The sequence below is a fragment of the Numida meleagris genome, chromosome 9, assembly GCF_002078875.1.
Source record: "Numida meleagris isolate 19003 breed g44 Domestic line chromosome 9, NumMel1.0, whole genome shotgun sequence".
NCBI lineage: Eukaryota > Metazoa > Chordata > Aves > Galliformes > Numididae > Numida > Numida meleagris.
Window position 1 is genome coordinate 16289972 of NC_034417.1, and position 16088 is coordinate 16306059.

The following is a 16088-nucleotide window of genomic DNA, read 5'->3' on the forward strand; positions in this document are numbered from 1 at the left end:
CTCTTTAGAGTAGAGGCAACATGCAAACCAGCTCTGAGTCTATGTACACCACGAAAATCCAGCCTCTGAAACAAAGTCATTATACTCCTACGAAGAGAAAACATAGTGCTTCCAGAGAACAAAACCCCTGGGCATGGCTCGCACCAAAGCTGTCCCAAGGTGCAGGAGAAGTAGGTGGCAGCACAGGACTCACCTACACTTTGGATTTTTGGGGTTGAGGAACATCCGGGCCCACATCTCTCCTCTGGCCTGGCTCTTTCCTGTGGTATTACCTCTCACCAACCAAAATGACACCCAAATGCAATTTATCTGTGCAACTGAACAGCCTCGTGAGGATGCTAACTGGATCTGTGTCTGTCCGATGGCACATGAAGCAATGTGAAGTTTCACATAGGTTCATATTCTTTGATGTAGCATGAAGACATGCACCATGCGCCACAAGCATGGCAGTGCTGCCACGTTCAGGGCAGGCCCTACGGTGTACATAATTTATCTGGATTTAATAAGTTAAGCATTTATAGCTTCAGTAAAGACACTTCTCACCCTGCACAGAGACATAATTATTGATAAAATTATACTTTTTCTCATCACCCACTGATAATTCGTCTATAATTCTCTTGCTTATTTTCAACAAATTACAGAGCTGATCTGTTCCCAGCTCCTTGGTGATGACAAATCATACCTAGGAAGCAGGACTAGCTGGGACAATTTTGTTTCTTTTGAATAATTAAATTGTGTGGAAAATTTAGCCAAGGAAAAATAATTAAACAAAAATTCAGAGCAACAGTAAAAGTGGAGTACAGCACTCTCAGACTCTAATATCTTCAACTAAGTTAACCTGAGCTTTCATTTAAAAAAAATTTTTTTTTTGAAGTGATACCATTCTATCTTTAATTACAAATATATATTGCAAGTATACATATTCCAACTTGAAATGACTGGTTCTGTTTTTACTGAGCAAGAAATGATTTCAGCGATACAGGTAGGAGACGAGACATTCCGAGCAGCCCAGTAAATATAAGGCCTTCATTCTTTTCCACAAAGCAATGCCTTGGAGACAATGCTCTGCAGGACCTGAGCAGTTACAGATACTGACAGTGCTAGTGCCTGCCCAGTACAGCATGACACACCACACTACCGAGTGCTGCCTGATGCAAAACCTTTGGTCCTTTCTGAGAGCAAATCAAGAATGAGAAGAACAAGAGGTCTGTGAGATAGACCTGAGTTCAGCAGGGGCCGTGCCATGGGACACACAATGTGCCCCATGGTTAACCGTATCAGAGGCACTCAGCTGGTGGCTAATTCTTTCAGAGGATGTCCACCTCCCAGGACAGTTCAACAGCTAATGCTTTAACTCCAAAAGAGGGGGGGGGGGGGTTAAAATGATGAGCATAACAAAGGCTTCTTTCCATTTTAAACACAATCATATCCACAGCATTCCTACCTTCTCCCTACAGCCATAAATAATATCAGCGTATTACTTAATGATATGACTTATTATTTATTTAAATGATTTATGTAGAGCCTATAGCCTTAACAACTATAATGATAACGATTCAAAAACCAGAAGCAACATGAAAAGGAGATGCTTAAATAATTAAAAGCCTCCCGCCTTTCCCGAAAGAGAGCTGAGGAGCAGTGTGTTTTTCTTTCTTTAGGTTTTTAGTTCTCCTACAAGTGAAAGGGCAGACTGCCATTGGCTAAATGCTAGCTTAGCAAAGGAAAAACAATAAATCAGAATAACCAGTGTTACAGAAGCTCTTGTCTAGCATTTCCCATCCACGCATCTCAGAGGGTAAGTACCACAGGACCTATTTTACAGAAGGTGAAACTGAGGACATGGAGGTGATACAAACAATCCACAGTCACCCAGAAGTTCACTTGCAAAGCTGGGCATAAATCTCCTTCTCCTCCATCTGTTAGACCAGATCTCATCCACTAAGCCACACTGCTTCCCCATTTCCTCTTCTTGAGCTTTTTCTTTCAAGCCTTTTCTGAATCTACCATGGTTCTCTTTTATATCCATCTTTTTTCCAACCCCTCGCTTTAAGCATTCCTCCTCCCCAGCAGTCTTTCCCTCCAACCTCACCTCTCCTGGCATTCACTTTTTACCCAATTTTTCCAAATAGGTTTTATTCTCTTCAACTAGGTAAATACTTGGCAACTCACAGTGCAAGTGGATAATTGAGCACAGTTGTAAGTGGATTATCATTGAAATGACTGATTTTACACAATGCAAAAAGCTCAAGGCAGCAATAGGGTGCTTTGCAATTTAAACATTGTAAAGAGAGCGAAAATATTTTCAGGTTTCATTCTAAAACTTTGTAAAAGCAAAATGGAAACCAATTCCCCAATGGCAAGGCATAAATACACACTGTAAACTCAAATCACCAAATGTTTGCCTAGTTATATTAAGAGGAACAGCTGAATTATTAGAATCAGATTTTAGAGCACAGCTGGAGCACTAAGAATAATATGAAATTTTTAAAGATGGTTTGAAGAGTAGTCCAGAACAACAGAAAGACAGAGGTGCCTTGACATCAGTCTTGACATTAAATGGAAAAATTACTGAACTAGACTGACAAGTTAAAAGTTAAAACCCTAAACACTTAAATTCAGAGATCTCAAAGTTTACACCTATATTGTGGAACATTCATTGGAATGACTTTGAGAATTCATTCATGGTCTTGACTGGTAACTTACAAACCCAACAGCTTTCTAATCCAGAGATCCTCTCTGTTAGTTTAATACACTACTAGCTCTTCAGCTAAAGAAGTTTGAGTTTTTCACTGATTTGATTGAAAGTACAGAAAGCCTACAGATGTTGGAAAGATTTTGTTGGTTTTAACATACTAAAGACACTGGACTCATATTTGATAAAGCAGTTCAATATCCAACCCTGCCACAAACTTCTTATGTGACCTTGGAAAAGTCATTTAGGTCTACTCATCTGCATTAGGAAGCAAACCCACCTAGATAATGCAGAGACAGAGACAGGCACCAAAAGAATGGGGATGCAGACCACCTAAATAATACATAAAGATATTACTTTCTCCCACTCTTCAACTCCTCTATTGAGTATTGCTCATTCAGTGCCACATTATCTTTATGGCATAGACTTTTCTCCAACCTACAACAGGATCCCAATTTCATACACAGTCTTAGAGTATTGCATTATTACAAATAAAAATACAAATTCCAAATTGTTATATTTATCTCATCAGAGCTGCTTACATTTAAAAGATGTAACTGTCACAGTGAACAGCTCACAAATAACCTGCAAACTAAGAAGGAAAAATAAATAAAATGTTTTGTTAAAAGTTGTTCAAGGAATGATTCAAAAAACCACAATCAACAAAAGAAAACCACAGTCTGCTCAGTGACCCACTGAGAACACAAAGATATATGAAGTTTGAATGAAAAAAATACACAACTTAATCTGCCAAACTACTTTCTTTATTCTCAGAAAGAGCAAATAAAGGAAAACATTTGTGAATAAGACTATTCAAGACTGGAAGCAGGTACATTAGATATGGTGGACTGCAAAAGCAGACTCAGTCTGCTGGAGACAGGCAGTCGCAACAATTTCCAGTGTCAAAGAAAAATCTGGCACCTTGTTAAATATTAATAAGCTGTCAGGGTCAAAATGTTTAGGTCCTCCCAACTCAATCACTTTCATTTCTACTTCTCAGAAGCCATTCAATCGGAAATACCCTTTCCTGTCTTGCCCCTCCTCATCCTGCCATCTCACCCAGAGCCATGTAAAATCAGATGGATATGGACAGTAAATGAGTTGGTAGCCAAATTATGCTATTGTCTCCCCTGCCTTTGTCAGTATGCATTCCGTTATTTTTAGTGAAGCACGGAAAACTTAAATACAAGAATGAGAACAATGTGAAGAGTTGGTTTAGCAAATCTCCGCCGCATTTTCTGCAGGTTAGTGCTATTGATTACTGACACCTAAGGGTCTGACACATAATCGATAGACCTCATGACCCACATATGTGACATGGCCTGTGGGGGCTTTAGAAACAAGAATGAACATGGCAGTTCCATCTGAAGCTTTTCATATAATATTTATTTATTTATTTATTTGCAGGCAAAGCTGTTTCTGCTCAAATTACTGTCATGGTGAAAACTGGTGTCAGAGGAGGATGCTCATTTCTTCTCCTGGTACCTGGAGACAAGAACAACAATAATAACTGTCAGTGAAACAAAAATCAAACTCTACATCAGTAGTCTAGGAGCTAAAGCTCCCTTCCCTTGCAGAATTAGTTATTAGCAATGAGAACTAGTCATCTGGAGAAGAACTACTTGAATAAGAAAAAGAGGCAGAAGGTGTCTCACCAGCTTACCGTCATGCTTATGCAAGGTGCCAAAGTAGTGCAAATCAGCATGGAAAACATCAGAAGATCAGAGGAGCTCTCTTCTGGTGCACAGTCCTCAAAGACAGATGGTGAGAAGAGCTTTCTCTCTCACCAGTTTGCAGAACACCATAGCCTTCTCCAAGCATTAATCTTTGTCTCTTCATTGTCTTCACTGAATACAAACTGGTCACTCTGGATAACGTCTGGGTTTCAGGAGCTACTTCAGATGTGCTCATTTACTTGACTGCAGCACTGATTTTGCTGGGATTTTACACTCCCAGAACTGCCAGAACTTTCCTTCTCTCAGATGACTATCTATCAGTGCTGAATTCCCATGCATGCAGTCTTCAAATAAAGGCAAAGATATGAAATTCTCCATCAGATTTTCAGATATTACTAAAATTCTTCCTCCCATTTCTCCAGTTCATTCTATCAGTTGCTCACTATCCCCCAGTTTGTTTCTAGTTTGTTTGGGTTTTTTTTTCATTGTTTTGATTTTACTGTCTGAGGGGCAATCGCTATAAATCATGAGTCATTACATTGTTGATGCAATATTTTAAGACCAGCTCATACACGTGAGCCATATATAGGCTCCTTATGATGGCACCTAAGATAAATGCTGACTTTTAACTTCATGAGCACAAGAAACAACTGAGAGCACTTATACAGTTACTGAATCCTGGCTAGGGGAAGCCAGGAGACAAAGAAAAGTTCACCATTTCTTCAGGTGGTCTGAATATGGCTCTGTGCATTCATCTTCACCCCATAAACCAACACTGAGGCTGAAAGTGTAAGTCTTAGACTAGCCAAATGTTATTGGAGTGGTCTACTGCATAAAGGACACATACTTCATTGCTTTGGATAATTCACAGCATTAAACAGATTATGTCCTACTACTACTATACACCCTTCATAATCAAAGCAACTTAATTATCTTCTGGATGAACAAATTCATGCTGGAATAGCCTAGATTTCTTCATAAGTAAGCAGTGGCTTTCATACAGTACCTGCCTTTTTACAGCAAGCAATATAGCCTGCTGTCAAATCAGGCCCCAGGAACCACTTGGCAGGGCTGTCTGAGGCCACAAAAAGCATCCTGCTGTTCTCATCCCTGGGGACTTTTTGCCCCACTTCTGTCACATAGACACTTTCCTGGCATATTTTGAAGGAGAATATGTTTCTGACCCAAAGCTACACGCACTTTCAGTGTTCCTTCCAAATCACAAGGAATCACACTGCTGGAACCAGAGACTTCCCACTGATAGCAAATATTCAGGACAGAAGCTAAAATCTCACAGAAATTCTTTTGTATATTAACTGCCCTCCAAAGCACCTAATCTTGAGACATCAGTCAGCAAAAGCCAATTGAGATGCTGTTGACAGGTCGTCCCACAGTCCTGTTCACTGTGCCAGCTTCTGTGTCATGCTGGAAAGATTTCAGTTCTTATGAATTCTTTGTCAACGTGAGCAAAGTTCTTATTAGGCCAGTGAAGCATGCATTCCCTAATGCATGTACCACGCTGCACTGTGTGTTGAAAAGGGGCAAAGGTAGCTTAAGACAGAGGAGAGATTAAGGGGGGGAATGACCCACACTCACCTAGTGATCTTAAAGCCTCTACAGTTCTACAGTGGTTCACTTCAGCTCTCACTTCTCAAAACAGTAAAGCTTTCAGATGCTCAACAACACCAAGCAAACCTTGGTAACTCAACCCCTTCCACTCAGATTCCCTCCTGAACATCTAACTCCAGCACTATTCTGCCTTCCCTTAGTAAAGAATGCTGATTCCTGATGCTGAGCAGCTTCACATCAGCGTTGTGCTCCACCCCATAGCTGAACATATTTAAGGGGACATGGAATGTAGCATTCAGCACTCTTGGTCTGTGAATTGGTCAGAATCCTTCAGGACGGAGAATACCATGTATTCTATCCACACACGTTTCACACAAATCAACCACCTAATTCTTTTTCTCTAGTTTTCAATTTTTGCAAGACACTGTTATTTTATGGAGAGCCGAAAAATACCCATAAGTAAGTCAGAGGCAAATAATAATACCCATTCAGCGCACCACTAGAAACCCTACGAAGATATTTTCTTTCCACAAGACCCAGCAATATCCTGCATGAGAGGTGGCCTGCTGCTATCATTTCAGAGGTACAATTTTTTTTTTCATCCTTCCTGCTGCAGAAAATTCTTCATCACCTCCCTGTAAACACTATTTCTCTTTTACTCTGCTGTGCCGCTTGGGGAAACACACTGCTGGGTGCAGGATCTTCCTGGTATCTATTTTACGCCTCCGGGAGTTTTCCAGCAGCCAGCAATAATATAAAAGATCACCGTGGACTGTGATGTGACCAATTACAGCAGACAGTAGTTATTTATAGAAAAGTCAGCAGCACTGAAGCTTTAACACCAGCCAGTGCACCCCTCTGCTTCCCATCACCTAGTGTGCGTGCTAACATCCTGCAACATCCTGAATAGCAAGGATTTTTAAGGCAATTACCTTGCTACCTCACAAAACAGTGTAGATGCATGGCATATGCCCACAGGACAACGAAGGCAAAGCACTTTACATGCATGGGATCCTCGAGATGCCACTGCGTATTTAATTTTCATAAACTGTTGACCCCAGATGTCACTTTCATTCCAAAATCCTTGTCCGCCTACTCAGCAGCATAGCACATTAGGGCTCAGCACAGTCAATGTGCAAAAGACCCTGTAACACACACCATCCTGATTCCGAGCTGTTTGTGAAGTGTCTCTTATTCCCTCCACACCTGCTACAAGGTCTGTCCAAATACTACAGTACAAAGGAGGACATGCTAGCTAGGTTTCTTTCTGAATTTCCCTTATCATGATATAAACCAAAGTAGCTGATACAGCTTTCACTTTATTGATGCAATCAGAGATGGAAAAATCACCAAAAAAGCTAGAAAAATCACAGGAACCAAGTGAGTGATGCTACTTAACTGGGGACACATCCTGCCTCAATGAAACCCTGCTATAAGACAGACAATGCTGATGGTCCCTAACACGTAAATGCCTGCTCTGTGCTGAACACAGGATGAGGGAAGAGTGGGTGCTCAAGTATCTGACACTGGTAACTGTAGAAATATGGATTCAAGATGTAATTTTTAATTATCTTTCTTCTGGAATTTTTCAGACACTGTAAGTGCAAAACTGCTCTTGGAAACTGAGGGAAAAAGTTCACGGCCCCTTCCTAAGGTGAGCATTTACAGCTGAGCACTGTGCAGAATGAAATGCAATATTGCCATCTACTGCCTAGGCCCAATAACATCTCTCCATCTGTCACACTCAGCTGAAGATGAAATCAATGTTTCAGGACAAGGAATCTTTTAATCATAACAAAAATGTGATCTTGACTGATCCAAGGTCACATTACATTAATACAGTCTTCATAGCTTTTTTAATAATATAATTAACAATTTCTGCCATACCATTAAGAGAATTAAAGACCAAAAAGCTTAAGGGGTATTGACCTATTCAGTTTCAGTTTTTAAAATAACCTCAAAGCAATACAAACTTTTTTTTCCACTACCATCACCACCTTTAAACTCCCAGATACATAATTCTTAGATGTGTTGTTCTGTTTATGTTCATGGATATTATACTTTTAGTAAAGATTTGGATCAGCCAGTAGAGGGGATCTCCATTCTGATTAGCTTACTGCTTTTATCTTGTGAACCAATAGGTCAGGTTAGAACAGCTTATGCTACACTAAGAAGAAAAACAAGAACACTAATTAGCAAGTTTGAAACCACAGTTTGATGCAGAAAGAGACTTACTTCCCCAAACAATGCTCTATTTCACTACCATCCCATTCTCCAAGCCAATATTCTCATTCTCTTCCTTAACCTATCATCTCACTAAAGTGCATCTGTGCCCCTGCAAATGACTTGGAAAGCTTTAAGGTAATTAAATGAAGCCTATAGTATATCCTGGCTAATTTTTACTCGCAGTCAGTTCACTCTTCAGCACCCAAAGCCACAAATTCAAATGCTATTCCTCAACAAGTGGTACCATTAGTTGGTTACTAAGTTTAGTGTGAGCACCCTTGGGTTCAAACTGCTCCTTAGCAGCAGTGCAGTGCGGGATGATGGCTCCCGTGAATAATTCACCACACAGTGAGGCTCAAACTACTCAGAGGATATGGCTAGAACGCTAGGTCTGATGCATGCTCATATGGTTATACAAGGAAAGATAGCATCAGAAAGCAGCAACACAGAAGTCTCACCCTTGATGAGTTCCAGTAAAGACTTTAGCCAAAATGGCATTATACCATGTGCATTCATATCAGCTGAAATCTGTTCTGAGTTCAGTTGTTTTCTTTTACTTCTAATGCATTATACACAAAAATTGACAGTCCACATCTATTTTTAAGGAAAGAGAATCCTGGGTAAGTTGTTTCGAGTCAATTGCAGTTATTGGCAGGGTTTTGTGATGGAAAATAGACTCATCTGAAGCTCCACACTACTCCTGGGCAAGATACAAAAGGAGAAAAGCGGAACTGCGCATGCGTATGAAAAATTGCGGATGAAACCAGGGGACCATGTAAAATCTATAACAACAATAAAGAACACAGCTCAGCTCATGTCATCACCATATGAGCTTATTGTCCTGGGCAGGGGTTCAACAATGGATTTGGCAAAGATGATTCTTTCTGATCAGCATTACATCAATCCACAGCTACAAATATACCAAATAATCTAGCATCAAAGCTGTCAGGGTTGTATTACCCTGCACTTCTGGGTTCTGAGCAGCAGTATACTGACTGCCTGGATTTTTAACAACAGTAGCTTTTTCACTTGGCTAAGACAGGCAAGAATGTTTGTCCTGACCTTGCTAAGTTGAGAGGTGAATTATCACAGTATGTCTTACCTCCCCTTCAGATCCCATGGCCGAAATGGCAGGGGACAGGGAATCACCTCTGTACTTGTAATTACGCTGCATCAAAGAGACTGGTTGATCTGAGAGAATGTCACTGTAAGGCTGTGACCAGGCAAAAATAAAAATACAGAAGCAAAAATCAGGCACTTCTGCTGCTTGTAACTGATGTCAGCTCTGTCTTTGGTAGAAAGTAGCCTTCCTGTTCCTCTTAGGACTTCACACTAAGCTAAGGCCTGTAAGTCAGAAGCCAGGCAAGGACAGAGCACAGCATGGTACATCCATCTGTTGGAAGCCAAAGGCTCTCTGAAGCTCTCAGTCTCAGATACCTCAGTGACTAGAAAGACATAAGGTTCCTCCCTCCCACCCCCAGCATGGCAGAGCAACATGCTTTGCGATCTATTTGATAACTCACAAGGATATTACTTATCGAAGTTCTAATGTCTTTGATGCCTTAACTGTTCAGGCAGGACATGCTAAATATCATCTTGCAGAAACTTCTGATGTCTACAGGGAGCAAGACCCCTTCTTGACCTTTTCTCTTGCTATTTTGCTGGTTTTGTTCTGTGCTTCTCAGAGGTGTTCCATTCCAGATGCACAAAAGAGGTCAAACTAGCAGAGGTGGCTTGTGCCAAAGGCTGTGGCTTCTACCAAGAGACACTTGAAAAGAAAGACATTTGTGCTAGTGACATAGAGCAAAGAGGGACAATACATCTTTTACTCCATTTGATTTACCCACCAACCTTCTACGCAAACAAGGATAAAAGCAGCATTTCAGTCTGCATTACAGCAGATGGGCTCTGCATGCAGCACGAGAGAAACAGCTTTAAAAAAAAATACTGAGCCAGCCCCAAGATCTGGAGAGGATGGGAGAATCAAAAGGCTTTTTTATATTGTGCAGCTTGAAGATGTCATTTACCTAAAATGCATCTTAGTTAAGAGAGTTATCAAATGCTTGGAAGAAAAGGGACATGCCAAGCAGGGAGAAACTTAGAAAATTAGACAGTTGAACAAATCCTTTTAGGAATTGTTTTTCTCTCCTCCTTGCAGAAGTCTAGGAGGGCATTACTGGTTCCAGGTAGGATAGAAGGTATGTTGCACATCTGTATCTCCTAAAAGCAGCATGGAACTAATGCCATTAAGCCAGGGCCACTCTGTTTACCAGAGAGCACAAACAGCTCCTAAAGTGTTTCTCCACTCATGGTCACTGACCTTTAACATACCACAGTGCAGAGAGCCTGAGCTACTAATTTACAAATCAGATACTGCTGAATGAATACCGACATCCCCAAATGTATTCATGACGGTGAATGCAACCTCTGATCTCCTCCCTGAGAATTAAAAAAAAAAGTTCAACTTCATCTAAGCATCAAGTGGCCGGGAGAAAAGAATCCTTCCAGATGGAGGTTACTGATCTTCCAAAAATGAAGTCTCCATTTTAAATTAAAACCAAAAAGACGGCTTCAAAAAACTACCACCACCACTAAAGTAAATAAATAAATAAATAAATAAATAAAATCCTTCAAGGCACAAAAATTCAATAACGCAAGGATAAAGTCTAAGGCGAATAGAGAAGATTAAACAGAGACTTCACCATCAAATCAGATAGCAAGAAGAAACAAATTGAAAAGAAGGCTAATTACAAAGTTCTAATTTTGTCTTCTCTGTACTTAAAATTTTATTGCATACTTATCTGTGGTAAGAAATACACAAAGAAAGGCCTAAGTTAGCACTAAACAACTAGCTATATCTAGATGCATTGTTTGTTTACGTAGTTGAGTGACAAGTTTGACAAAACAGAAATTCTGTTTGGACATGTTAATTTAGTCTTTTTCTGCAACATCCCTGATATGCTAATGGTAAAAAGGATAGAGTTCGCTAATGAAGTTTAGACTGTTCTGCTCACCCACTCCTTCTTCACCTATGGGATACAAACGTGATTTGAACAAACCTGAATCATTCCAATTCAAAACTTAAGAAATAAAATCAAACTAAATTTTCTTCTTTCTTAATATGCTCTTCCCTCCTTTGGAATTGTCACACAGAAAACAGTAGGAAAGGAAGACACTTAGCCTTTAGGGCAAGTAGAGAACATCTTTACTTTTCTAACACTGAGAACATTCACAGCATATTACACGGCAGGTGCTATTACATGCAAAAAAATAAAGTGGCAAAGCAAGCACTCAGTAGTACTCCGAAGCAAAGTGTATATTAGAAAGAGAAGGGTCAAAAGCAGAAAATTAGATGCCGGAATTATCTATGAAACAACAGAATCATCTAGTGCTGAGAACCCATGGTGTGGCATAGCCCTATCCAGGCTTCCTGGTGAGACATGAGGATGAATGGACACAAGCTGAGTGCAATTTGCATTTGGTGCTACTCTGTGACTTCATCTTGGTTTCACAACTATTTGAAAACCATTACTTCTAGGCCTACTCTGGACAACCTCCACATATACAATGAGACTGAGTGGCAAACACAAAACAACCATTACTGCATCCTCATTCTCCTTTCTCTAAGCGAGTAACCTCACTCTGGAGAAGTCAAGCCAACCAGTGATGTGTTTAAGTCTTGGGCACTGTCTCAAACACCTAAGGCATGACAACAACGTTAAGCTATCTAACAGTGCCATCTCGTGGCAATATTAAGATGATGCCAGATCAACCCAACATTTCAGTGACACGGTGAAGCCATTGTGCACATTAAAGAGAAAACACTGAAACAAATACCTCTTAATTTCACTGCATCAGGTAAGTTTTACAGTGCATGTTCACCATTAAGAATACCATAATGATTTACAATCACATGTCTCAGCAGTCGGGAAACACTAGCCTGTAACAGTCAGAGTGACTGCAACTGGAAATGGGTCTCTGATGATGTTAAAGCTTCTAAAAGGAATTTCAAAAAAAAAAAAAAAAGAAAATCTCTCTGAAAGGATAAAAATGATTCAAGGTCTCGAAAATGTGCCTCACAAAGACAGATTCAAACATCTCAGGACTGTTTACTGATGTCATGACTAGATCACAAGGTGTCTATCATCTCCTTGTGGGAGGAATCCTGAAAGAACCAGAGCCATAGCTCAGCATTAAACAGAACAGAAAAATCCACCATGAGTGACATAACTAAAATGTATTCAGACTAGAAAATCGAGTGCACTTGTAAATACAACTGAACTTTAGAAAAATTTAGTAAGGAACATAGTGGATTTCCCATTGCCCAACATATGAAAAACAAATCTATCAAATCAAAATCATCTTTTAAAAAATGGGCTATGTTTCAATCAAAACCAATCACTTTTGATACAGCAAGCATGCACGCAACTGTATGGTTTATGATATGGAAAGCACCAAGACTGCTCAAGACTGATGAACATAATGAAATTTCTAGCCTTAAAATCCATGTGGCCTTTTGGGTTTTGGGGTTGGTTTTTTGTTTGTTTTCTTTTTGAGTTTTGAGAACTATTCAAATCTTGATTTAGTTGGCAGACACTCACCCAGGTCACTGCTAACATCAATACTCATCTTTAACACCTTCCCTCCAGGCCAGACATGTTTATGCCCATAAGAACAACAGGTGCTGCCATCCCTCTCATGCACATTTACTTTCTTGTCTCCTAAGCAAAAATGCCATCCTGTCAAGACACAACTATGAGAGTGTACATTCAGAAATAACTTAAATCTAATATTTTGAAAAATCTAAGTCCAATAATTGGAATGCTCCTTTAAAACTCTGCCAACTTTCCCAGTACTTTGAAACCATTCTACCCTTGAATAAACGAAGATTTCTTTTAGATAAAAGCATTTTATCTGGGAGAAAAAGATGTCTGTGTTTTTTCTATTACATTCGCTTAAGACAGTGAAGATATTACACCTGTTTTTGCTTCAGACCCTCTTAGGTCTTCGGACTGCCAAGATCCAAGCTTCTAAATGAATCAGATACCTTAAAGCACAAATATAGCAATAAAAATAAATAAATAAATAAATATTCAGGCTAATTGTTCCGTAAGCCCACATTTCTGAAAGAATATAAAGCAAGTTTGTATTCTCCTGCAGCCTGTAGCCCAGGAGTTTGATACTGGTAAGCAGGACCTCAGAACTCTGGACTCCGGTTCTTTATGGGCTATAGATGACGTGCATTTGTTTGTACCTTCTTATTCTACTGTCTCGAACGGTCACAAATTTTCATTAGAAGGATGATGTGATCAATTCTATTACTGGAAAGTATAAAGTCAACTCACAATACCATCGCATCAACTGCACCTTTTTATACTTCCATAAAATGTTCCATTGCCATCATGAACATATTTGAAAAAATACTTGGAAAACAAAACGCTAAACAAAATCAAGGAAGAGAATTCTTTAACAGAGTAAAGCAGCAACTTTTCTGTGGCAACAAACAGATCACTGGATATGAGAGAGGTGAAACAGAGATTCAGTGTGGGGATACTGAAAATCGCCATTATGTCCTCTGACTCAAAGTGTGGCTAGAACAGAATACATTTAATCAAATTTGGTGTCTGCACACTCCACACACAGTACCTTATCCATCTTCCTTACTCTAACACAAATTCAAATAGAGTTTGCTGTGGCATTCTTAATCATTTATTTTTCTAGGAAGACTTAAAATGATGAAATTTCTGAATGATCTCCATTTCATGGAACTATTCTGATTTATCTTACCTTGACAATTATAATACAGCCTACATGCAAACTAGAGACTAAACTATTCCAACTCCAGAATCAATTGTCATGAAGAGAGATGTAATATTCTATCCTATTTATGAGCAACTGGCATTACAACTCTTAATAAATATTATATTTAAAAAACAAAAAAGCTGTACGTATTTTACAATACATTGAGTAAGAATGTAGTCTGCTATGCAGGAGAACTCCTGGTTTCCAGCAGTTTTAATATCACCCATTCTTTTTCTGACTTGATGAATCAACAACCTGAAGATGAACTGATTATGAAGTCCTAACTGTATTCTCTTATTCTCTTTGAAACAAAGGAGCCATGGGAACATGATTAAGGCTGGCACACATTTCAGTGTTTTAGTTTTCTTGACACAAACCTGTAGTTTCCAGATACAGCTTTTGATTTCAATATGCCTCAGACACATAGTGTACTGAACAACTGGATATATGATTGGATTGGAACAACTTGGATATATGATTAAATGCTGCATTAAATCACAACCTAAAATCCTTAAACAAAACCAGGGTGACAGGGATACATACGAAGAGTTATACAATACAGGCAGGAAAAATATACATCCCTATAGTATACCTACAATGTCTGCCTACAAAACTGCCTCCCAGCAATACTGGATTCGTTTCTGGAAAGAAATGGCTACCTCTCCTTCTTCCACGACATCCACTTAAAAATTTCAGGCTGCTAAATCTACTGAGGCTCCTCAAGATGCTAGTGTTGTTCACCACTGGGCCCATCTGTTTGCAAAGAATTCTCCACAAGACTAAAGATCTGATTCTTAAGAGTTTCACCTTCACTATTCATTATTAATACAATATTCAAAAGTTAGAAATTTCTCACTAAAAAGAATTTAATACAGAATCAGTTTTCAATGAACAAGATTTCTTCACCAAGCCATGACCCAAGTAATCCGGTGAAATATGTTACACTTCCATGTTAATTAAATGCAAAAAAATAGAAAAGATCCTACCTGAAATAAAACACGCAATATGTAACCTACGCAAAGTGCTATCCCCTAAAATTATTCATAGAATGATCACAGTGTCTGAATTTAAAGGCACTTTAAGGCCCATAGCTCACCCTCTTCTGCGTACCAAACTTTTTCTGCATTAATGGAGTTTGTATAACCTCCTGTCCACCACAGGGTTTAAGGCAGATTTTTCTGCTAGAAAAGCTCAAATGAAAGCAATTGTAACATCAATTGTTCACTTTGAAAGGAAGGTTACAGCTGTCATTCTGATACCAATGTGTGTTGCGGTATCTCTCTTCCATAATGCAGGATGTGGTTTCCATAGAAATATCTTCTTACATCAGTATCTACGAGCCCTCCAATTATTCCCTTTTGGTCATCTCATGCAATCCATTAAAATCTTTCCTGAGCAGGGAAATAACTAGGCTCAATCACTTGGTGAGAAAAAAAGGAAAAGACAATCAGTAAAGGAAAGCTTTATTAAAACAAAACACAAGATAAAGAACACGTGTCTTGCAAAAAAATTATATCTTACCTGAAAAATCTCTCTGGTGTTACAAATTATGAACATTCAATTACATTATTTTTTTTTTTTTTTTAAGCTAGACTGAGATTTTGTTGTATTTTGAGAATGCAGTTGTGGCATAATTCTGAATCATCTGATGACCTTGTCTTCAACAAAGTCCCAAGGACCTGCTCCTCTTCTGGATCCTTTGCACTGTTGACTATTGCCTCCACCTTGTTCTACGTCCTGCCATTCAGGATTCTGTGAGTTTAGAGTCCTTGCTGCTTGCTATGCCATCTTTTTTTTTTTTTTTTTTCCTGTGGCACCTCCTGCCTGTTTCTCAACATCAATAGTGTATTCCATCCCCTGAAATTAGAACCAAGAACATCAGATTATACAGAAACAACATAAGCATTGACTTGATTGTAATACCAATTGCCTATGTCAATCAAGGTCCCCATAAACACGCAAAGCCAAGAAACTTTGCTGCACTGTTTATATAGAACAGTTCAATTCCTGCTGTTCTGCCTGTGCTTCTGCAAGTGTCAGCATAAAGAAAACTGGAAGTATACTCTGACTGGGTGGGTTCGAGATCCATGACCACAACACATAATGTGAGTGTAAACCACAGG

The 16088-nt window shown here is 39.3% G+C and overlaps 1 protein-coding gene across 3 annotated transcripts in view; it reads right to left on the reverse strand.

The window, feature by feature from the left end:
- Positions 4064-16088, reverse strand: part of FAM169B (family with sequence similarity 169 member B) — a 50289-nt gene continuing 38264 nt past the window's right edge. For 2 of the 3 annotated variants that reach the window (XM_021407350.1, XM_021407352.1), the window contains one exon: positions 4064-15822. In XM_021407350.1, coding sequence (XP_021263025.1) covers positions 15803-15822 — 20 coding nt within the window. In that variant the 3' untranslated portion in view covers positions 4064-15802. The remainder of the gene's footprint in view (positions 15823-16088) is intronic. The other variant, XR_002441810.1, reaches the window with a different exon arrangement.